General features: G+C 38.1%; 1 protein-coding gene across 1 annotated transcript in view; it reads right to left on the reverse strand.

Moving 5' to 3' along the window:
• The window catches only part of efna3a (ephrin-A3a), a 148,483-nt gene extending 137,437 nt beyond the window's left edge, over window positions 1-11,046 (reverse strand). The window contains exon 1 of the mRNA XM_079829152.1: window positions 10,299-11,046. Coding sequence (XP_079685278.1) covers window positions 10,299-10,408 — 110 coding nt within the window. The 5' untranslated portion in view covers window positions 10,409-11,046. The remainder of the gene's footprint in view (window positions 1-10,298) is intronic.
• Window positions 11,047-24,450: the final 13,404 nt, after the last annotated feature.

Raw genomic sequence — 24,450 nt, forward strand, 5'->3', positions numbered from 1 at the left:
TCAAGCTTTATATAAACATATTTCTCATGTTTGTGAGACAAGTAGCTGCTGAGTTTGGGTTTATTTGAGACACGCTCAAGTTCATGCGCAAAGCATGTGATCGCTCCCGCAATTATTGTCTGCTTTAGACTATTTGCTTCTTATTTATTAAATCCAGGCAATTAACTGATTAAACGTTGATTAAAATTAAGATACAATTTATACAAAACGAAATTCACATTAAAGAAGGGCTTTCTAAGCAAAATCATGCAAAATTATGTGTCTAGAAACCTGCATTAGATTGTTGCGTTAATGTTTTATAAATGCATAGGTTCAATTAAATAACGTGGTGTTTAGATTATATTTTATTTCTGAGAACTAGCCTAATGTATTTTTAAAAAATGAAAACATATTTGTTTTAATTTTGAATGATAATTTAGATTTTTTATGATTTTAATGATTTTTTTTAAAATGCATGGCAACTGCTAAGACAATTAAATAACGTTGTGTTTAGATTATATTTTATTATTAAGGTGTCTAATTAAAAAAAAAATCAATTGTTTTAATTTTGAATGATGATTTAGTTTTTTGAAGATTTTACTGATGATTTTAAAAAATGCATTTATGATTTTCATATGCAACTGTTAAGACATGCTGGGTAAACCACATTTACGGTGTTTTACAGATCACCTGCATAAAGTTGTTTTAAGGTGATGTTTGTTTACCCATATTTTGATTTTTTTAAAAAACGTTTTGAATATGTTACTGATAAAAGCAATTTGTCTAAATGATTGAATATCGTTCGCATTGTGTCCTGAATATTTTTTTTTTTTTCAAAGGTTTCGCTCTCTCCTTTTATTTTTAGCGTTAGTATTTTAAATGTTCCAGGTTAAATGTTCCAGGTTTACATGTTTGATTAATATTTGTATTATTAATAGGCTATTCTATTTATAATTTAATAGCCAATAATATTTTTAGAGCTGTTTAAAACATTTAGTCAAGCCAACCTATGTCTCGTTAATTTGTAACGTGCTTCTCTTTGCGCACAACCACAACCAACATCTTATCCATATACTTCAATGTTTTGCTTTAACACATATAGGCTACTGTAGCTATGCATCAAAAACACTAAAAAGGTAAGTACTAAGCTATTTATAATGTATTTGGCAACGCAATGTCCTGAGAGTTTATCAGTCGTCATTTTTATGATACTGTGAATTATCGTCTGATAACACTGACTGTTATCGACATCGAGATATTTGCGAGACATCGTCGATATGCCATAATATCGTCATATCGCCCAGCCCTACTCTGATCATGAAAATGTGTCAGCTCCCAAACAAAGAAACCTTTCCCACTTGAAAATGACACCTTTCTCATTGGTCAGAGAGGTGTGACCTCTGCAGAAGTTAAAAGGTCACTATCTCGGTGACCTTTCTCTCTCGACCACAGGAACTTTTCCCCGGTGCACAGCCGCACAGACAGAGTGGCCTCAAAGTTACAACCAGCCCTGTTACATTTTGGTGACGATGCAGCACCCCGTGTCTCCGTGTCGTTCATGCTGGCCTGGGCCATCGGGCAGTCCTTATTATCAAACACTGGATTGATTATGGTGATATTTTTCAGTACATCGACACTCTACATGGTGGCTTTCAGTCTGGGATGGTCAAAGCCTCAAAGACTCAATTTGGAGAGAGATGCAACAACAGCTAAATAGTTAATGAAGTACAACTAATGAAATGGATGACATGGAGAGATCGTGAGACATGCTTTTAAAATGTAACAATTTTAACTCAACTTGGACTAAGTGTGCATCTGATACAAATTGACCAACAATATAAAATAGCACAGAGAGAACTTGTTCAATCGGCCAACGTCCCACTGCAGCTGATTTATCTGTCCGGAACTAATGTAGTCAAAATGACAAATGAACATTGGTAAACTAGGCGTGTGCACAAATAGTTGAATATTCAAATATTCTATCTGTAATAATTATTCAAAAAATAAAAATACTATTGGAATTTTTTGCTACATGATGCTTTGCTGGCCATAAATGCAGTGAATCCATGATAAATCCTAAGCTTAATGAAAAACAATTATGAACCCAAATATTTGAATACAATATTTTTGAAAAATGCCCATCCTACTAAAACCTTTTACTAACTGTTGTCCTCTTTCCTGGCCTATACTGAAACCTGTACAGGGTTTTTCCTACATTGAACATTTTTGGCGGCCGCCAAAACAAATTGTTGTCCCGCCAAAGCCTTATTTGATCAGTTATTGTGATTTATGAGTAATGTAGAATAGAAGACTGCTGCACTTGCGTTAACTGACTGACAGAGAGAACGACCAGAGAGCTCCTCCCCCGCTCACACGCTCTCTGTCTTCAAAATAAGCATTCTTAGCTTTCTAATATTTCACATATTACGTTAATCAAAATCAAAAAGTCGGAAGACCGAATCCATGTTGCACGTGGCGCTATCAGACGATGTTTTCCTTTAATTACCGCTGGGTGTGAATTGCGCTCAAAAATGTTGACTCTTCTCTGACCAGCTGACATAAACCATACTTTCAATAAACCTGAAAAAAATCCTATCGGGTTATGAAGTGTTTTCTGTGTGTTGACAAATCTTTTGCGATGTTCTAACAGACGGGATTCGTACACAACGCATCTGCTAATGTCCGATTCGCGACCTAATGACTCCTTTGAACCGAATCATTTTAACGACTGGTTAGAACAACTGATCTGTCCAACAATAAACTCATGAATCAGTTTAATAATTTACTCTGAACACATCTGAAATGAGAACACAAGTGTGCTTACACAATTTAGCAAGAGTGGGTGTAAGAGTTAGTTTTAATTATCCACAGTCTTTATGCTTATTTATGTTCACAATGTGTAGTAAAATAAATAGCCTATAAATCATTTAGTTTAGACTGGAGTGAGGTGAACCCCAGAACAAAGTTGTTATTAGCTAGCTGATAATTTTATGAAATTGTATATGGCAGAAAATTAGGCTATTTGTTAATTTTTAATATTACTTTTTAATATTGATGTGATTATATACCAAAACAACTATCTGTAAATAGTGTAAAAATAAGGTATCAAAATAAGATAAGCAAAAATTACAAACTTTCTTAGAATTTATTTAAAATTTACTGTCAGTATTGCGCTTGCAGATCACGTGGGTAGGGTACTTTTTTACTGTGCGTGTGTGTGTATGGATGACCATGTCTGTCAGCCACCACCGAAGACCATTTTTGACCCAGGAAAAACCCTGCTGTATCTGAGGGTATTGTAAAGAAGGAAAGCATTCAATCAAATTGGAATCTAAAAAAAATATATTAAAGCATTCAAATTATTCAAGAAAGCCATAGAATAACACAAGTGCTCCTATGCATTGCTTACCAGAGCGGACATTTTTTGTTGTCAGCAACTGTACTCTGCATGTGACCTTGTTTTTCTCAGTGAGTTTTGTCTGGGTTTTTTTTTTTTTTTCATTAATAGGATATATGTGACTGTAATGAGCTGCAGGAGGAAGCCTCCTGCTCGGCTGGTCATTGATCACTCCACCCAATGCCTCCATTTCCCAGGGAAGCCATTTGTCAAGATGATAATTTGCTCTGTAGCACAGAAGATTGTGCACTAAATAAAAACTTTCCTAGTCTTTCCCGCTGGTTTTCCCACCCACTAGTCCTGTTTCATCTAGTTGAATAGAAGAATACATCTGGTCTGGTCTAATACAAAACAAACAATCCATAATGGTAGCATCATCATAGTGTCACCTCTAAAATGTGTGCTTTGAAAAAAAAAATCGTAATCATACCACAATTACATGCTCAAATACATTCACTGCTAATAATGTCTGTGGCAGTAGTCTAACACTTACAAGTTAAGACCAATCAATTGCTTTCAAGTGAATAATCAAAAAAATAAAACAATTATGAAATAATTGTGCTCAACAGTTCTGGGGACCCATAGCACTGCATAATGTGTATTTCTCCCTCATTTATTTACACACCTGATTTGAATCATCAACTTGTTTGTGATCAGGACTGGAAATCAGAACCACTGATTTAGCAGACGCTTATCCAAAGCAGCTACAATTTATTCAAAATGTGCAATATTTTCTCTTGCCACTTTAAAGCAACTGATGTCAAGACTTTTTTTTATGTCAAGTTTCTCTTCAAACAGGTGTTTTAGCACAGGTGTCATTCATCGCATTGACTATAAACAAGTTTCACTGATGTAATGACATCCTTAAAGTATCCAAATATTTTGGTCTTCATTTAATTTTAATATTTGGTTTCCAAACAAAGGGAAAAAATAAACGTGTATCGGTATCGGCCAAAATGAGTTGAAAAATATCGGCATATCGGATATAGGCAAAAATCAAATATCGTGCATCCCTACTATTTTCCTAAAAAAAAATGGTTTGACATGTAACTATATATTGATATTTATTTTTAATACATTTTTGTTAATTAAAAAAAGTGTCTAAATACTTTTCAGGGTCACTGGATTAATTTAATATTTTATGTTCAAAAATATAATATCAATTTTGATTTTGTACACTCAAGGGAGCTTCCCAAAGAACCCAGCGTTAAGGGGACAGTGGATGGAGTTTGTTTTTCCGGAGCAGCAACGGAGTTGCGCACGTTTTTTTATTTGTTCCCTGCATTTCGGCGATGATTGTTTCATAAACAAAGCCCAGTTCAACTCCGGATTTGCAGATCGTCTAATGCTGAAAGATGGCACGGTCCAAACGATAAAGGTTCACGGTCATGCGTTGGAACCGCAGGTGGTGAGTAAAACTGCTTCAAATGTCTGTATGTGTGTTGTTGGCTATCAAATAAACAACATGAACAGGACTCTTTAGCACGATACGCCTCCAGCCGCTCTGTGATATCTGTCTATTATAAATATGATAAAACTAAAGACTTTTTGGAGATACGAAGGATGTAAAATTACTCTATAACTCTATAGGTACTCAAGATTGACATGAGATTGACAGAAACTGTGTGTGAACCCCCCCCCCCCCCCCCCCCAAACAATCTATTGTATAAAGTGCTATAAATAAACATGATTTGACTTACTAGAGTGCCGAATTGCAGAGCTTGTGCAAACATATCCACATTGCTATGATGATCAGACGCTTTATCAAAAAATGCTTGCTGTTTTCACCATTTTGTTGTGTTTATTTTGTTATTGAGAGGAAAGTGCGCAGCACATATTTACATATTCATCTAAACGTCGCTCTCAGCAGCGTGGGCGGCGCAAGACGTTTGCTCACGTATTTCGAACTTCATTTTACCCCTAAACGAAGAACGAGAAAGCAGGAACAATCAACTCATCAAGTCTCACGGAGCTACTTCAGGGGTAAACAATTACAGGAACAAAAATTTAATTCAGCAACACGCCACAAGTGGGAATAAATGAACTACAAGCTAGCTTCAAATTCATTTGACCCAGCTCTTAAAGGTCGCAGTTATGCAGCCTGTATGTTCGTTCCTTCAGCACATATTACATTTCATTTAGTCTTTCTCCGAAGGTAAATCTCCCCTTACATAAGCCCTTCACTGCTGCCTAGCCTAGAGCTCTGAGTGCGGTCTGAAAGCAGGGCTCTCGTTTGTTATCATCATGTTGACAGAGGCTGACCAATTAAAGGGCCCTGCTCTGATACTGGGCCATGACACCAACCTGGTGCTGGGTGCAAGAGGCCACGGCGCCACAGGAAATGTACCCTACGGCCACCTTGCTCAGCTACACATGTTCCACATCAAACTTTGCTAATTAGCAGAGAACCTAGGAGCCGCAATGATTTAATGTGTGTGAAAAAGGTTGGATTTTTCCTGTCACTCGAGAGCACGGATGTTCTTCTCATTCGGCGTATAAGTCAGTTGAGCCGCATAAAGTGCATTAGTATGCATACTTGTTTGCAAGGGACTTTGCGTGTGCGTTGGACAGAACGCGACTAAATGACTTTGTGTGCGAGTGTGTGTTCCATTAGCTGGGACAGCTGTAATGAGCTTGGGTTGCAGTGCCAGTGCCAGCAGAAGCTGAGAGCGTTGCCTCTAATGGGGCCGTGCAGATGCAATCAAAGCCCAGCCGTGTGCTACTGACTCATCCTCGCCATCCGAATCAACACCCTATACATGTTCGCTTCAGTTGTTTACACATATCTGAAGCACCCCATGCAAATTTCTGTCATATTACACCGGCAGTCGCGTTCTTTCTGACTTCTTCCAGATTTGGCATTTTCCACAGGCACATCATCTCACATGATTGATGATCCTCTATTCACTTGACTTTACAGTGAAATTTCAAACAGACTCCGTGAGCAAGGTTTTCTCGCTGCATCTATGAAAGCGCTTTTATCAGTCTGCTCTTTTATCTGTCTCAGCAATGCGAGTGCCAGGATGCGGAGTGATCCCGGATACGTTAGCCCACATAAAGTGCTCTACCGGCTCCATCTCTAACTTGTCAACCTCAGCTGGACCAAGCAGATAGAGCAAAAGGAGGGTCTCACCTAGAACGGTGACAACCCACTGGGCCATAAACACTCTCATGCCCTTGAGGGGCTCATGGGAACCGGTTGGTTGGGAGATTGTTGCTCCAGTTTGTACCATGCCTGCATGCGCTTCTGAGTAGTGTGTGGCCCGAAGCTTTAAGCCTCTCAGGACTGATCTGGGATCAGTATTCATGCCGTAAGGCCTTAGAGAGTTCCTCGGCTACCTGCAATCTGGGTCAGTTTACGCATTATTTTACAGATCTTCTCCCAGTGTGGGAGTAGAAATAGACTCTGTACTAACAGAGACGTGTAGGTACAAACACCCTGACAGAGTTCTGAACACACACAACTCTTAGAAACGTGAATACACAACAAGCGCGCAAAACATACTAGTTTTATGGCCGTAACCATGTCTTAGACATTGGGGGGGTATTGGTCTTATTGGTTTAATTAAAGGAATTAAATTATTAAAGGATTAAAAGGGATTTAAATTTGCTGTCCGTAACTTTTTTTGTGTTCAAGATTTACAAAAATTATATAATGAGAACATGAATCCATTTTTCAAACCGTGTTTTTGTCTTACTCTGAATCATCATGGCACACTTATAATAAGTGTTTATATTGGGACTATTTCAGACCGGTCGGATAGGAACCGCTGCGGAGGAGCACAGTCCCTGCGTGACTCGCCATAGACATAAACAGAGAGAAGTAGCTCCGGCTGCAATGTTCTTCCGCAAGACGCATGCAGTTCTGTTCATTAACCGCTAGAGTGCAAAAAGTTACGGACTGCAGCTTTAAGGTAATAAAGAAAAAGAAATATGAGCGGTAAAAGTTACAAGTTCCAGTTCTATTGTAGTTATGAAGTAAATAATATGTTTTAAAATATGCATACATTCACTCTTATTTTCGTCTACCTAGTATGTAATAATGTAAAACGTTTCTTGAAACATCAAATTCAGTTATGATGATTGACATAAATGTCATATTTTCGTCAATAACTCAAAATTACTGTTGGTCACTGAATGTTTTTATCGTAAACAGTGTTTAAATATTAAATGTTTAGCTACTTACATCTTGAAGCTACACTGTGTAACTTTTTTAGTTTATTCTTAGCTAAAAACACTTAGTTCTTTCAAAAAATATATGTACTCATTACTGTATATTTACTTCTTTCAAGTAATAAAGTATTCTCGTAAGTTTATAATATGCCATTGAAAATACATACGGGTAATGGGTTCGAATGCGGGTCGCCATGTTGCCCCTCCATCTTGAAAGTACATCAGCCAAAGAGGGACATACCCGTGAATTCAAGCTTCGCCTTTCACGTTTTAACACTCGAAGGCACCGTGTCGAATGTGGACGAGGTCGAACTGGAAGACATATTAATCTTGGACTAAATCGACCACCGTAGGATTTAAAACGAAATCGGAATTGAGAGGAAGAGAAACTAATATTCACTGGATGGTCATATACCTTTTAACCGCTAGATGGGGGGAAATATCACACAGTGTAGCTTTAAGACGCACTCTTTCACTGCTATAACTAAAGTTTCGTGTTGGAATTCGCACTAACAGTAAGCCCCGCCTTCTTTGATTTGATTGGCCATCTCACTCATTCTGACAGTGACGAGCGCTGTTAGACCGCTGAGGCAGACCAACCTAAAAATTTAACATTTTACTTTTGTCATCTTTGCAACAAATGGAGTGTGTAATGGTGCAGCATCAACCATATCAAATATTGGGGGGGGCAATTTGGCCATTTCTAATTATTCGGGGGGACTTGCCCCCCTCAATCTCAATGTATGGTGGTTACAGCCCTGTCTCAAAGTATATTTCGCAATTTTTTTTTCATACCTAACATATATACACAAACCTTTCACTATTCTTGACTGCATATATGTGACCCTGGACCACAAAACCAGTCATAAGTCGCACGGGTATATTTGTTGTATATTTATACTCAAAATCATCGATTTTATTATAGGATATTAAGTAAAAATCTAATTCCATGAAGATATTTTGTACATTTCCTACAGTAAATATATCAAAAATGCATTATTATTAGTAATATACGTTGCTACGGACTTAATTTGGACAACTTTAAAGGCGATTTTCTCAATATTTAATTTTTTTTTGCACCCTCCGATTCCAGATTTTCAAATAGTTGTATCAAATATTGTACTATCCTAACAAACCACACATCAATGGAAATGATTGCTTACTGAAAGCTTATTTATTCAGCTTTCAGATGATGTATACAAATCTCAATTTCAAAAAAGTGACCCTTATGACTGGTTTTGTGGTCCAGGGTCACATATATCATAATTTAAACATAATTAACACTACCGATGCAACAAAATGAACGTATTAATTATTTTACACAGCCCACTTTTTATCTAGCTGTATGAATAAAGATAAGCAGAAATCAGTAGACATCTAACCAAAAGTTGCGTTCAAACACAAAGGATAATTAAAGGTAATAGATAACAGCATCAACAGACTGTGACACACAGGGAAACGTGCGACTGTTGTGCACTTTGAAGATGCTGCGGTTAAGATAATGAGGACCTGGGTATTAATGAGGCTCTTCTCATCTTTTCTACACACAAACACACACACACATACACAAACTCTCTTACACACTTAATTGCTGCAGCTGGTGCTTGTTGGGCCCATAGTTTGCTCTAGAGGTTTTCGAGTAATGCTGAAACCATGTTCGGAGTGCAATGCTCGCTGACATTCATGCCACATACTCTGACCCCCAGTTTAAATATGAGAAATATTTCCATCACATATAGGGATGCATATCAATACTAAGATGAAAGAGGGGAATACGGCAAAAAAAAGAGACCACTGAAAGTGATACATAAGACGAGAAGAGAGCGGGTAAGCAGAATATAGCCAGGAGATAAGTGGATGAGATGAATACAAATAGACATGAGGAGGGGGGAAAGGGAGGAGCTACTCGCCCTCCCTTTTATCAGAGGAGAGATAAATGTGATTAATCTTAAGATAATAACACTAAAGGCACAGGACTTCTCATTCATCACCACTACAGGTCTTGTAATTACAGACAAAAGAAATTAAACTGAAGAAAGGCTACAGTACAGAAGCTCTTCTAGACAAGGGAACAGGGCAGCAGGGGAGAAGAGAAAAAAAAGATCTGTGGAGAGATTAAAAAAAAAAAAAAAAGTGAAGAAAAGCACCATACTGTTTTTCCTCTCAGATTATTTAGCCATCCAGTCTCGGCTGTCAGGTAATGTGAATGATCACCTGTCAGCACACAATCCACACAATCAAGTCCTGTGATAGTAAAAGAAATAAATCAGTCTGGAGGCTGGAGTAAACATGTCTCAATCAGGAGCCACTTCATCAACTTCCTCAGCGCGCGAGTCGAAATGTACAGCACGTGACCAGACAGTTGTCCCCTAAATCAAAACTCTCGGATAAATCTCACGGAACCTGTCAAGAACATGTTCGGGTTATGCATCACCCCAAAAATCATTATAAATAAATCAATTGGTTGATTTTTTTTTATTTCTATTTGTAGGCTATTGCAAGAATTGTGTGACAGATAAATCCGGTCAAATTAAAATCTAGGATGAAAATGATCTTAATTGCCATAAAAGTCATATTAAACAAAATCTCAACTGTGCTTAAATAAGCTTTAAGGGGGAAGAAAATCTTGTCCCGGACATGTATTCGTGAGATTCGCCTATTTTTTCTCCCTCGGTCTCTCCGTGTTAACCGTCGCACGGGACCTAAATCTCCCCACATCCCGATGTAGGAAACTTATGAACCCACTTACTGGATGTTTGAGCTGTTCCAGTACACGGCGTGACGGTTGTTCCCGTGGACCGGGCGCAAGTTCGCCCAGGCAAGCGCGAGGAGGTAGAGAGAAACCGCCGCGAGAGCCATTATAATATTCCTGCGTTCGCGTGCACCTGCTGTGGTCTCTTCGCCTTCTTCGACTCTCAGTCCCCCAGTCCCACGCAAAACTAGCGGCTTTTACAACATTCCTGCGACTCAGCAAGTGGACAGACGGTCGCAAAGCGTTGATTTTGCGAAGCCGTGCCGCAGTACGGCTAGTTTGTTCAGTCACAGAGCTTCGCGCTTTCCCGAATGCAACTCCATGGCAAAGAGGCGCTCATCCAATGCATCCTGAGCAGGTCTGTTGGAATTTACTGAAACAACTGAATAATTCCTTTCTGAGACAAAATCCTTCACAAGAGAAGAAAAATGGTACGGTGAACGGTTGAGACAAAAAGGAGAGTAGCCTAGGTCTTCAGCGGCAGGTGTCTCTTTGGTTAGGTGACTGGCGTCGAATAAGTGTAAAACCGACTGAATAAGTGTAAAAAACGATTCTGTCAACTCACACGGCCATATTTTGCGGTTACTTAACTTCTGTGAGCTTTTGTCAGATCACACTATGCGTTTACTGTGGGTTTTTTGTCCAAACGCAACACACGACGCCTGTAACAGTAATAGGGAAAGTAAGGCAATCATAGCCTCGGCGTCCTCACTGACACTCGTTTTTTGCTCCCGCCACAGAGTATGATTGACAGGTTGCGGTTGCCCGAGAACTGGCCACGCCCCTACCGCCCACTCACCTAATGGTACCTGTATATTTTTAATGATTTGCTAAACGTAAATAATTCTGTTTTATTTAACTGTTTTCTATTGATTTGGTCCTTTTTCTAGTCAGAGTATGGATTTGATATGTGGGTCAATGTTAAATAATGATATCTGAGGTGATAAAAAGTACGTAAATCTTTGAAAAATCTTGTGTCAGTTTCTTAGAAATGTAGCATTTGTATCCATGCTAGTTTAATACATTGAAAAATACCATTATTATTAAATATTACCAATATTTCAAAACAAAATTGGCTCACTGCTTATCTTTTTAAAGAATGAATTCTCTATTGCCAAACTGCCAATTGCCGACATTTATTTTTTTCAATAATTTCAGCCTTTTATTAAGATTTGTTTTTAATTCATAATCTCTGGACAGTTACACCACCTAAACATTTTTTTAAATTATTATTTTAAATCCTAAAAAAATACCTATTTACCATTTCATTGAGGAAATGCTCATTGTAGAAGACATGTAATCAAGTCATTATTTGAATGAATCGTTTTTACAGAGGCATGAAAGTGGAGGTGCGTTTAGAATCCATTGTTTGCTTGATTCTAATAAAGCCGGGTGAATACTGTATGATTTTCTATGATTATTGCAAATCCTAAAAGACTTCTCTGATCCTAGACCAAAGCCTGTAGTCTTCGGTCGCTAGCTTGACATGTTCGCTGACAGCCGATTAGTTACTATTGTGATCAAATTTCACCTCAGGATAAATTCTGCCAATGTCAGATGTTTTAAAGTACAGTCTTGCAGTGTGGACTCTCCTACGACAACCGTCAAATCAAAAACCAATAGGAGTGTCGAATCTTATGAGTGACACAAATAGTAAGATCACAACAAACCAATCTCATCACACTTCATTTTTTTTCCCCAAGACTAGCTGTAGAGATTGTTGTTGTTTGCTAGCCACCATTTCTATCTGGCATGTAAATGCATCTCACCGTCAGCGAACATGTCACAGATTGATGATGTAAAACTCTGGTGTGTGTCAATTTTTTACAAATCTTGACTGTTGTACAGTCTAACATTAGAGGTATAAAATTAAAAGATCCCAAAGTGTCACATGAAATCATGTTCGTACAGTCTGACAAGCAAAAATTGTAAAGGACTATTATAAATCATACAGAATGCCTATGATATCATAAATATGATATCCAGTGGTTGGTTAGAAGAATAAAATAGTTCTTTTAGGAAGATTGCAAGGAGAAAAACGTTTAATTTTTGACTTATAATTCAGTGTCTATTGAGAAATAGTATTGTACTCATTAAATATTTGCTGAGTTCTTATTAAATCTCATTTGAATTTGCTGTTGGATCATTAGACAGTGTAATGCCTCGGAAGTCTGTCTAGGGCTGTTCACACTGCATGGGTTATTATCATAAACGCTGTTCTGTTGGCATGAAATGGACCTATTTTTAAAATGCATTTTATTATGGTCATTGTGAATAATTCATCCTGTTATGCGTTTCCTTTTTGTTTTGTTTTTTGTCCTTCCCATTTTTAATCAAAATGTCGATATTCCAGCAATATGACTTCTCTCTGGTGGTGACATATGCATTTCATTCACATAAACCCCAGCCTTTCATGACTGCAAGCTATGTACAGTACACTCAAAAAAAAAGGTTCTATATGGCACTAAAAGTGGTTCTTGGCTCGTAATCATAGGAGAACCTTTTTAAGTGCTGTATAGCACCAATCTTGGTGCTTCAGTGGATCTTCAGTGGTTCTTCAGCGGTTCTTTGGCTGAGGTGCTATATAACACCACTGACTAAGGTGCTATATAGCACCGCTACCACATACAGAACATGTTAAGATATGGTGCTTTATAGCACCAAAAGTGGTTCCCCTATGATTATGACAAAGAACCACTTTTAGTGCCATATAGAACCTTTTTTTTTGAGTGTATGGCACCCACAAATTTAACTGATTATGCCTCATATGCAGAACCTGATTTCACCATGTGCAACATGTTCCTGGAGCAACATCTTGGTTGATCCTGAAACAACATTCCAATCAACCAATCAACAAGTTTACAGTTTATGTCAAGTTTAGGCTTACAACCAGGGTTGGGTGTTTCTACATCAGTGTTATTCACCTATCATGACCCTCTGATTTTAGTTTGCTTATGGGTAAGTTTAGGCTTATGGGTAGGGATATGGGGTTACACTTTATTTTACAGTGTAATTTTATATTACTGAATAATATTTAGTACACTATTTAGTAAACTACATGTACTTACTATAGGGTTTGGTTTAGGATTAGTTGCATGCAATTATGCATCATTTACTGTTATTAATATGGTAAGTACATGTAGCATGTAACAAGGACACTAAAATAAAGTGTTACTGGATATGGTTACATCTTTGGACAGGAATGTTGTTCCAGGATCAACAAAATATGTTGACCCAGGAAAACGTCTCACTGGGCAAAATCAGGATGTGCGCCTCATATCACGTGTTTTTGTACTTTGTACACTCTACAGCCCCTCCACCTCACGTATTGTCTGGCTATCACCAGACCAAGCTCAATCTTTTAAGATTGAACATTGGTCTGGGGATTCTGCTCTGTATTTTCTACTGCACAAGAGACCTCAAGTGATCAACGTGCATAGTTCAAATGACTGTACGAAACTGGATAGTCCTTCAACCAATCATACCATAAGAGGCGTGATCAATGGGCATAGTTCAAATGACTCTGTACGCAATTAGATAGTCCTTCAACCAGTCAGACCCAACGATCCATGCTTCTCTATCCATCATTGTGTTAAACCCGCCAATAGTGCACCAGGGGGATAAGCCGGTTTGTGTTTGGTCCCCGCAAAATTGTTACAGAAGCAGGATAGAAATATGTATGGTTTCCAGCCTGAGCTGCAGGGCGAAATCAAATCGCCGGCAGATCGGACTGGGTTTACCTAGTCTACCTCACGTAATTAAAGCTGCAACTATTAAGTACATGAAGTGTCCAACATTCCACACTTACGGTGCGTCTGAAATCACGTACTGTCTGAATATAGGTATGGTAAGGTAACTACTATGTACTAACATTTTAATTAATCATTTGATACAATGCACTTACTGTGTACATACATGTCTTTACATTGTACTTACATTTTTAAATATACCTGTATGTAATTAATTACAGATGTAATTACACTGTTGACCCTTCCCTTACACCTAACCCTACCCTTAAACTTACCCATACCACCACACCTGTCCCTAACCCTACCCGTATCCCACCTCCATATCAGCAAAAGTGTTTTGCAATACAATATAAACACAGTAAGTACACTGTACTTATTTTTTGATGTAAGTACATAGTAGTTAAGGCCACCTAATATAAAGTGGGGCCGGCCCCGTGTACACTAGTGCGTTTTCGTTTTTAAATGGAGTTTTAAAATGAAAACGATCCTCTTTTAGAAGTGGGTTCATAAGTTTTCTTTTATACTGGCGTTTCCACTTCGTTTCAGAAACGATCTCCGTCCACACTACATGACTGAAAACACATGTCACATGACCATTCATGCACGCTGGGCATGCGTGTACAAGTGTAAACAGTTATGCATGTAGGCAGCTGCAGTATTTTAAAATACAGCTTAAAAGGTCAGCAAAGCATGCATCCGTCTCCGTATAATTGTTTACATGGTCGTTGAGGGCTGCGTCTCCCAAAAGCATTGTAACAAAAGCCACCAGCGATCTCTACGAGCAACTTAGGTGTACAATGCTTTTTGTGAAACACAGCCCTGGTCTCTTATTGTCGTGTTCAGGTAGGGTAATGTGGGCAGCCACGCCATCTTTTTCAAAAGTCTCCGTTTTGGTCTGTTTACACTGAAACGCAACCCCGAAGTTTTCAAACTGCAGCGTTTTCGAAAGTCTCTGTTTTCGAGGTGCAAAAACACTGGAGTAGTGTAGACGGCAGGCGTAACCGTAGCAAAAGTAATGCGTTTTAAAACGAAAACGCACTAGTGTAAATGGGGCTTAAGACTTGCACTGCGTCCAAAATTGAATACTTCCTTACTATATAGCATGCGAAAATCAGTATGCCAACAGAGTATGTCTGAATACATAGGCCCTGTCCCAAATGGCACCCTAAACTCTTGCGGTTTAGAAAGAAAGCTGCTGTGGAGCTCGCATCAGTGCAGGCTCGGCAAAAGTTTGCACAGAGGGCACATATTGACCGCAAAGGGGGCACTCGCGAGCACCCTTCTGAATCTTAAAATGACAAATGGGACACCCTATGGACTTAACCGACACATGCACGTGGCAGCCATTGTAAGTACACAAGACCAAAATTGCATATGAAGTATGCCATTTGGGACAGGGCCATAGTATTCGAAAAACAGGCGAAAAGCACCCGGATGACCTACTACTTCCGGTGAGATTCTGAAGTGTCCAACCAATGCAATGGACACTTTACTATCCCATGAGGCCACGGGAGAGGATTTGTGAATGGAGGTGAAGCGACACAACTAGGTCACATGATAATGACAACATGGCAGATGTAGCACGTCCGGATTACATTCATACTACACACATTCATATAGAACATAATTTTTTATTGATCGCGAAGTTAGTTTAAATTCAATATACGCGATTTCAGACGGACTTGGCATCATAGGCCTACTCAACAAAAAAAAAACGGTTCTATATAGCACCAAAAATGGTTCTTGGCTCGTAATCATAGGGGAACCTTTTTTAGTGCTATATAGCACCAATTTTGGTGCTTCAGTGGTTCTTCAGCGGTTCTTCAGAGGTGCTATATAGCACCTTAGTCAAAGAACCGGTGAAGAACCTCTGAAGAACCGCTGAAGAACCACTGAAGCACCAATATTGGTGCTATATAGCACTAAAAAAGGTTCCCCTATGATTACGAGCCAAGATCTAGAACCTTTTTTTTTTTTAGAGTGAACCAAACGTATAAATTGAAAAGTTATTGCTATCATATGCAAATTCATTTTGAAAATGGACCAATGAGGTGTGACTAATTGGCCTGTCCTCTTCCCCCCGTATTCTATTTTGTCCTATTGTCATTCCCAGCATCACTCTTTCCCGCTCTGCCTTTCTTTCTTTCCTGTGTTCTCCCTCTTTCAATCCCTGCTCCCCTTCTCTGTTGTTTTTGTCAGGGATGCTGCCTCTCTTGTGTCCCCTCCAGGCATGTTGCTGTGGTGACAGCAGTAAAAGGGATGAGAGAGAGGGAGAACTATCACTTCTTTAACTCGCTGCATCTACCGTCTTTGCACTTGTCTGTGCATAGTATGCCATGTCAATTGCTTCTGTTGTCAATCACATTCTTTTTTTCCCCCTCCAGAGTCCATTTCTCATCCAGTATTAAACTGTTTCACTTGCCGTAGCCCATATCTTTGTATCTCGAGACTCTCGCGTTATCTTCTCGTCCCAAAATCAAAGTTTCTCTGAAACTCTGTCAAAGACACGTGCGTTCGAGGAACATCTGTTCTGACCATTCAAACAGTTTTGTTGATAATAAGTAAGCAAGCTGTCTTTTTATATGCCATCAGCATTATGTTTGCATTGTGCATGTTTACATGTCTTTTATGCGTCTTCTATATTCAGATACGTTTGGCTCGAGTTTTGAGTGATGGCGATGTGCTGATGTGCACATTGTGGCTCAGGCGTTGCTAGGCAGCGGGAGACATTAGTAAAACTAGGCTGTTTCTGTTTGCTTTCGCGTGTTGGTTGTGATTAATTCATGAGTAGCCCTGCTATGGGCACATTGATTATCCAGATAATCCATTATCATCAATGTGACTTGCTGCAGTCATGTATCCTTGTTTGGTGTTTAATTGCTTTTCCTAAGGTTTTTATTCACGGGGCATGCGAGATCACACGGAGACGGGTGCGTTCTGTTCTCTGTTCTCCTCCCCCTCCGTTACCCGTCCCTCATCCATCTCGTTTTCCACGTCAACTAATTCATTCATCCTTCCGTGTTCTCTCCGTCTGCTGTCACACCATTTATCTGAATGTTTCAATCTCAGTCGCAGATTTTATTTGCGTCTTCTTATTATTGCAATGATTTATTTATTGTTACAATCTCAAGTTTGTATATGCAACAGACTCAAATGACAAAAGAGCTATATTTCTTTCAGTCAGTACAAGAGATATTGCCTGAAATTCCGCTTTATTCTTCTGTGTTTGCTGTTAGGAGCTCTTTGTACACACCATTTCACATGCATGCTTATTTTCATAAAACTTTGACAGTAGATTAAATATGAAAATATTTTTTGATGTTGATGTTTCATCAGATGATAATGATGTTCACCGAGTTTTTTTTAAACATTTAAACTGTATTAATTGAGTAAAAGTAAAAGTACTACTGGTCAAATATTACTCCGTCACAAATGAAATTTCTTAAAACAGATTTTTACTTAAGTTTAATGTCAATGCATTATTTTATTATTGTTGCATTGTTGTTTAAATGCACAATATGCCATCATGGTGGTTTAAGCCAGCATACAACTACCTTAAACTCATTTCAATACTTGTATAAAAGTTACAAAGCTCTTTACAAAGCTGCTGTCACTTTAAGGCCAAATGCACGGTCCCTATACTCTGATACACATCCGGTATTCTCCCAACTGTTTACTCTTCTCTTTCTCCCAGACATTTACATTTTTTAACATTTTATGAGACATGCATGAAGTGTAGAGGAGAGCAGGGCACAACCTAATGCTTTTTGACTTTCTCAGTTTGTGTAAATCCACTTGTGGTTCAGAGTATTTATTTTTTCCCACATTAATTGCACACATGTCTAGTACAATTATATGGTTATGTTTCATTAATACAGTGTATACTTTTTTCTTGATTTTCCCTGAAAGAATGGAAGTGAAATGTGACAACATGCCCCATAGGTGGGGTACATTGTAACATGTGAGGGGCACATTGTAACATGACCAAATGACAGCTTAAAATGTTACCTGATATAATAAAAAAAAAATCCAAGACAAACTAACATATTTTGTCAGTAAAATACAATAATTAACTTTTTCAAATAAAATAATGGCATTTTTTAATCATTAAAAATAAAAAAAAATTCGAGTTTGACAACGAACACACCTCAAAACACATACAGCATAGTTAAAAAATAATAATAATTAAGCATTTCTGAACATTGACTCTCAGTCTTTATTCACCTTTTTCTCATGGTTTCTCAATAGAATGAATAAAAATATAGAATAGAATAGCATAGTTCTAATAGGGGCACATTGTAACGCAGTGTGACAACACAACTGGGATTTAACCCCGGCTCGTGTCTTCTGCTGTTAGATCAGAATTAAAGAAATATCTCAACTGTTAAAGGACAGATATAAGATTTGTAACGATGTGTCTTATTTTAAATAAACAAAAATCAGAGATTAAAAATTTACTTATGTAAGAAATGTACTTCTGCTATGGTTAAATAAATGTTCAGTGATATCTTCAAAAGATTTTTTAATTTTGATGCAATTTTTTCTCTAAATAATGTTGATATGGCAACTTGTAAATACACTAAGTTTCGTCATGCTGGCAGGTGTAGAAAATGTTAAACCATGTGTGTTACAACTAACCCCGCATTAGGTAGTGCCCCGCTCTCCCCTATGCCAACTAAACGAATCTTTATTCTTTTCAGAAAACTAAAACATTCTTTCTAATTATGGCCATGGGTGCACACACTGTGCCGAGGAACCACCTTCTTCAATTTTGCTATAAACTGATCAGTGTTCAAAAAATTTTGGGACCCTTCAAGAGTGATTACTGATAGGCTGTCTAAAAAAAAAAAAAAAAAAAAAGTTTAAAGAAGAAAAAATATCATCCACTGACTTTCAAAGCTGCTACAGAAACGACTTTCAACTTTGAGGACCTTGATAGAAATGTATGGAGTAAAAAGTATGATATTTGTCTTTCAAATGCAGTGAAGTCAAATGTAGTTTCCAGAAAAAATAATACTCAGGTAAAGTACAGATACTTAGTTACTGTCCATCTCTGCAAATGTGGAATATTCATTTCTCGTTATGGCCCAGTTTGGAAACACTATAGGCAACGTTGGATTTTGGGATATATTTTAGCACTTTTTTATTTTATTATTACTATTTGTACAGTATTTTTTATGTTCCAAATTGTACAACCTTTGTTGTTTTTAAATGTGCTTTATAAATACACTTGATCTCGAACCAGATATAATGACAAATCTTAATTTTATGATGACTTTGCACTAGCATGACAAGGGACAACACAAACTTTGAAAACATATTTTATTTAATAAAAAGGTAACACTTTAGTGTTAATATTCACTATTAACTATTACTTTTGCCTCAGTAATCTCCTGATTTACTGCTAATAAGGTATTGGGTAGGATTAATGGATGTAGAATATAGTCATGCAGAATAAGGCATTAATATGTGCTTTATAAGCACTAATAAATAACCAACATGCTAGTAATATGCATGCTAATTAGCAACTAGTTAATAGAAATAATTGAAACCTAAAATAAAGTGTTACCAAAAATAAATCAATAAAAATAGAAAAATGAATGAAATCAGCACATAGAAATATCTTGGAGCCATTTATAAATGGTGTTCTGATTGGTCTTTTGTTCTGTCAATCAATCAATAGTAAAACTATAAAGGTCGGTGTGTTGTGTATACATTGCCTTTGAGGTGTAATCAAAAATAAATCATTATTGCTGGTCTTCAATAATAGTTACTTTAATGCATTAATGCCAAATGATTAAGAATTAATATTAATAGATTAATATTGTCCAAAACCCTAGAGCGTTTCCAATTTTTTGGAGGGCACTGTATGTCTTGAGATTGAGTTTTCAATTTGTGGATTGTGCAGCCGTAACAGACAGCAAAAGTAATACCATCTTAATTCTGTTAGTCTTCTCTGAGCTGGTTTAAAGAGCTGTCCATGGTCCTGAAGTTTCCTTTTACATGGTGCTGAACTTTGTGTTGGCCTTTCAAGGATGGTTTTTAGTAAGCAGAGATCCTAAGATAACTATTCAATGCAGCTGAAATACTATAGAAAAAAGACTGTTCTCTCTCCTTCTTCTCTTTCATGTTCAGGGTTACATAAGTATATTAAACTGAACTGACAGTGCTACCTCCCTTTCGTTCTCTTTCTACTGTGACCACTTTCTCACTCAACCCGGTCTAATATGAATTAGCAAATGTCTGCTTGCATGACTGTGCATTTCTAAGCATTTCTAAGCATGTCTTCTAAAATTCACATATTAAGTGCAAGTGTGTGAGTATGTGTACTTTTGAGCGAGTCAGGCAGGCCTGAACTCCAGGTGGGCCTCTACTGTTTGTACCCTTGAGCAGCTACTTAACCTGATTCGCTCCAGTGCTTCCCCAGCTGTACTAATGGCTAATGTGATTGTAGAAACAGAGGCCTTGGATAAAGGCATCTGCCAGGCAAATCGCTGGCAATATTGTGCAGTGTCACGACTTAAAGGCTGATTTAGAGCGTGGAACGAAGGATGAAGAAAGGAGACGGAGAAAAAGAAAGCTGTAGCGAGACATTAAAAATTGAATTACAAAGATGGATGACAAAGGAGAGGTGAAGGTATAGACGGGATCTGTAAAAGCAAATAAGATAAAGAAGAATAAGAAAAGAAACCAAAATGAAAGTCAGTCTTTGGCGGGTTGGTTAGATTATTCAATATGAGATGACGGAGGCAGGTTTGCAAAAGGCTGACTCAAAGTAGATGATTCAGTGCAATGTGATATAATTTTTCAACGGTCACAAGGTTCCGGTGCATAAGATGACAAGGCCAAGAATAAATGCACTTTCAAAGACTTTGGTGAGAGCAAAGAGATGTAAAGGTGTGCATGGTCAGCGTGGCTAAGGCTGTAAAGAGGTGTGGAGGGTTTTTATAGCTTTCCAGAGAGACTGAAGGACAACATTGACACATGAATACAGCCTCATTAATTTAAGAGCTCATAAATACTTTTAATGAGGACTTCAGGCTGTAATCTTGCTTCCTCTATGTACCACAGTCAAACTTTCACACAATATTTTCTAGAAAGGCTATGATATAAAACTGTCTAGAAAGCAATGTTGTTTGTGTGTTTTGACACACACCTGTCACTCACATGATATCACAGCAATTATCAAAGACAACGATCCAATAAATTCCTGTTGGATAAAATCTATATTTTAAGCTGTTTCACTCTGATATACACTCTCTGGAGTGACTGCGGTTAAGGCCATTACATACTCTGCAAGAACAGAGAAAAAAGTTCTCACTCCCAAGATTGCGAGAACAAAATTACATAATTTTGTTCTCGGAGACCTGGTTTGGGAGTTCTTGCCGCTTGTTCTCGACACATCAGCTGTTTTTTTGTAGATGTCCGAGAACTGTTGTGTGATTGGTCAGATATTTAAAGTGGGCGGAGTTAACGCGGAGAAACGGAAATGTTCTGCACCTGCTTTTCTCGTGAGGTATGGAATGTCATGGCCAGAACGAACTTTGTTCTTGCCACTTCGAGAAAAAAAAAACACATGTATTTGTATGTACCAAGCTTTACGTGCACTGAGTGGCAAAAAGACTGAGAGGCAGCATTGGTTTACAGTGTAAAAACAAACACAACCAGGCCCGGCGCCAGAGGGAAAGGGGGCTGGGGGAATGTCGGGGGAGGCTTGTCCACGGACCCTATGGATTTCCCTGTGCCCCCCTCTGGACCGAGGGAGACGGACTTGATAATAGCGTGTAATTTTCTCATTTAGACCACTGCCACCTGCTGCTTCTGCTACTGGTTGCTTTTAGAGGGAAAAGCTGCCCAACCCATAGGATCTGTAATCCTCTGTAAGCATTCATAATAATAGCATATTATTAGTGAAAAGGAGATGGCAAAAGATCCAGTGCGTGTTTTTGCTTCGGTGAGTAATGTAACCAATCACAGACATGTTTGTTGATTTCTAGAACGAATAGCCAATCACAGGTGTTTAAGTTAGAATCCACTCATCGCTCGAGTTGTTGTCCAGTGCTGATTCCTGCATGTGTGCTAATCCTTTCTAAGTGTAGACATTATGTAAATAAAAGATTCATAATTATTGATTAATATAACAGAACTTTGTGAGATAAATAATAGGCCTATAATATATTTAGAATTTGAATGAAACTTTTGTTTTCCATTCTTGACAAGCGTCTTCAATATATAGGCCCATCCGCATATACATGCGGGATTTACTCTCGAAATTGCTGTAACAGTAATAAATATTTATGTATCGAAATCAGACTCGTATAAATGTCAGGAAAACACGATTCCTGGCTGCATGTCAATATCCATGGATCACTGGATCTTTGGTAAGTTGTAAGGAACACTATATGAAGCCCAACCTTTTTTAAAACTAATAATCGTTTGTTTTACTCGCGTTTTCCCCTATTAAATCCAGTCATGCAGCAGCTCTTCTGCTACTCAGTCCCGGCTGAGGGGGCGTGTTCCGGCGGGAAATTGATGTCGACACATGCCATCTATACACTCACCGGCCTCTTTGTTATGTACACCTGCAACTGCTCATTAATACAAATATCTAATCTGTCAATTGCATGGCAGCAACAAATGCATTTAGGCATGTAGACGGTAGTCAGGGCACTGATCAGGGAGCCATTTTAAGGGCTGTCTCAATCGCAGAATCCTTCCAGTGCACTGAAACGTTCGCTCCCAAAAAAGTCCCACAGTGCACCGCAAAACCCAGGGTGCATCGATGACCACTATGTTCCCTTAACGGAAGTTCTGAAGCGCGAAACTTAAATCATGTGAGCCAACACACTACACATAACGACGATAACATCACGTGATATGTTTTTAAAAATAGAAACCATTATTTTATTATATTTCAGCATAAACATACGTCATTAGACGGGTAATGAACACAATGTAGAGCTAACATTTATAATTTATTTGAGGCTGAAATTTTGTACGTATATGTAACAAGCAAATTATTTACCATAATGTACTTTGAATAACATTACAAGTCATGTCAGAAAGATTCAGTTCTGCTGTTGTTCATAAATACCAGTAATGATGTTGTACAATGAGGACGTTGTCACGTCGCCGGAAATATAGTCCTCGGTGTCCCAATGTGTAGTGAGCCGGTGTCCTCTACTGTCCTTACCAGTGCCCAAATTCATGTACACGATATACTGATTCACGAGCTCGGGAGCTAGGGAACTGAATGAGACGCACCCATGGGCAAGACAATCTGCTGAAGTTCACACTGAGCATCAGAAAAATTATTTAAGTGTCTTTGGATGTGTCATGGTTGTTAGTGCCAGATGGGCTGGTCTGGGTGTTTCAGAAACTGCTGATCTACTTGGATTTTCCTGCACAATCATCTTTAAGGTAAGAATGGTCAGAAAAAGAGACAATATCCAGTAGCGGCAGTTCTATGTGTGAAAATACCTTGTTGGTGCCAGAGGTCAAGAGAGAATGGCCAGATTGGTTCGAGCTGATAGAAAGGCAACATTAACCCAATAACCGTCTTTACAACCGAGTACTGCAGGAGAGCGTCTCTGACATCTCACATCGAACCTTGAAGCAGACGAGCTACAGCAGAAGACCACTCTGGGTGCTGCTCCTGTCATAAGAACAGGAAACTGAGGCTACAACTAGCACAGGCTCCCCAAAATTGGAGTACATCAAACATTCAGTTGGGTCAGAATTTGGCATAAACAACATGAAAGCATGGATCCATCCTGTATTGTATCAAGGCTTCAGGCTGCTGTTGGTGTAATGGTGTGGGGGATATTTTCTTGCTACTCTTTGGGCCCCTTAGTACTAGAGGTCGACCGATAGTGAATTTTACCGGTACCGATAACTAGGTTGGACTGTACTTGCCGATAACCGATTAATCAACTGATCATTTTTAAAATGGATACTGGATTAAAATTTTTTTTTTTTTTTTAAACATAACACAGTGTGCTGAAATTTATTGCAAGAAAAAAAAAACAGTACTGAACCATGAAAATTTGCTAAATTAAATACATGTATAAAAATTTATATATTAAAATGAGAAGTTTTAACAGAACAAATTCTACAGAAAATAATTTAAACATTAAAATATTACAGGTCAAATGTGTTTCTTTAGCTACAATCTAGAAGCATGCATGTGCATTTCATAAGTCCCATTTGTTAACAAGGATGTATTAGCTAGCTTACATGAACTATATGCATTATGCAATATACAGTTTTTTACAGCATCTATTAATATTTGAGCAATACAATTGTACATTGATCATTCATGTTAGTTCATAGTGCATTAACTAAGGTTAACAGATAAAATAAAAATTAAAACTCAATTTAAAAATGTAATATTTAATAAA

The sequence above is a fragment of the Gobio gobio genome, assembly GCF_949357685.1.
Source record: "Gobio gobio genome assembly, chromosome: 11".
In the NCBI taxonomy this organism is placed as follows: Eukaryota; Metazoa; Chordata; class Actinopteri; order Cypriniformes; family Gobionidae; genus Gobio; species Gobio gobio.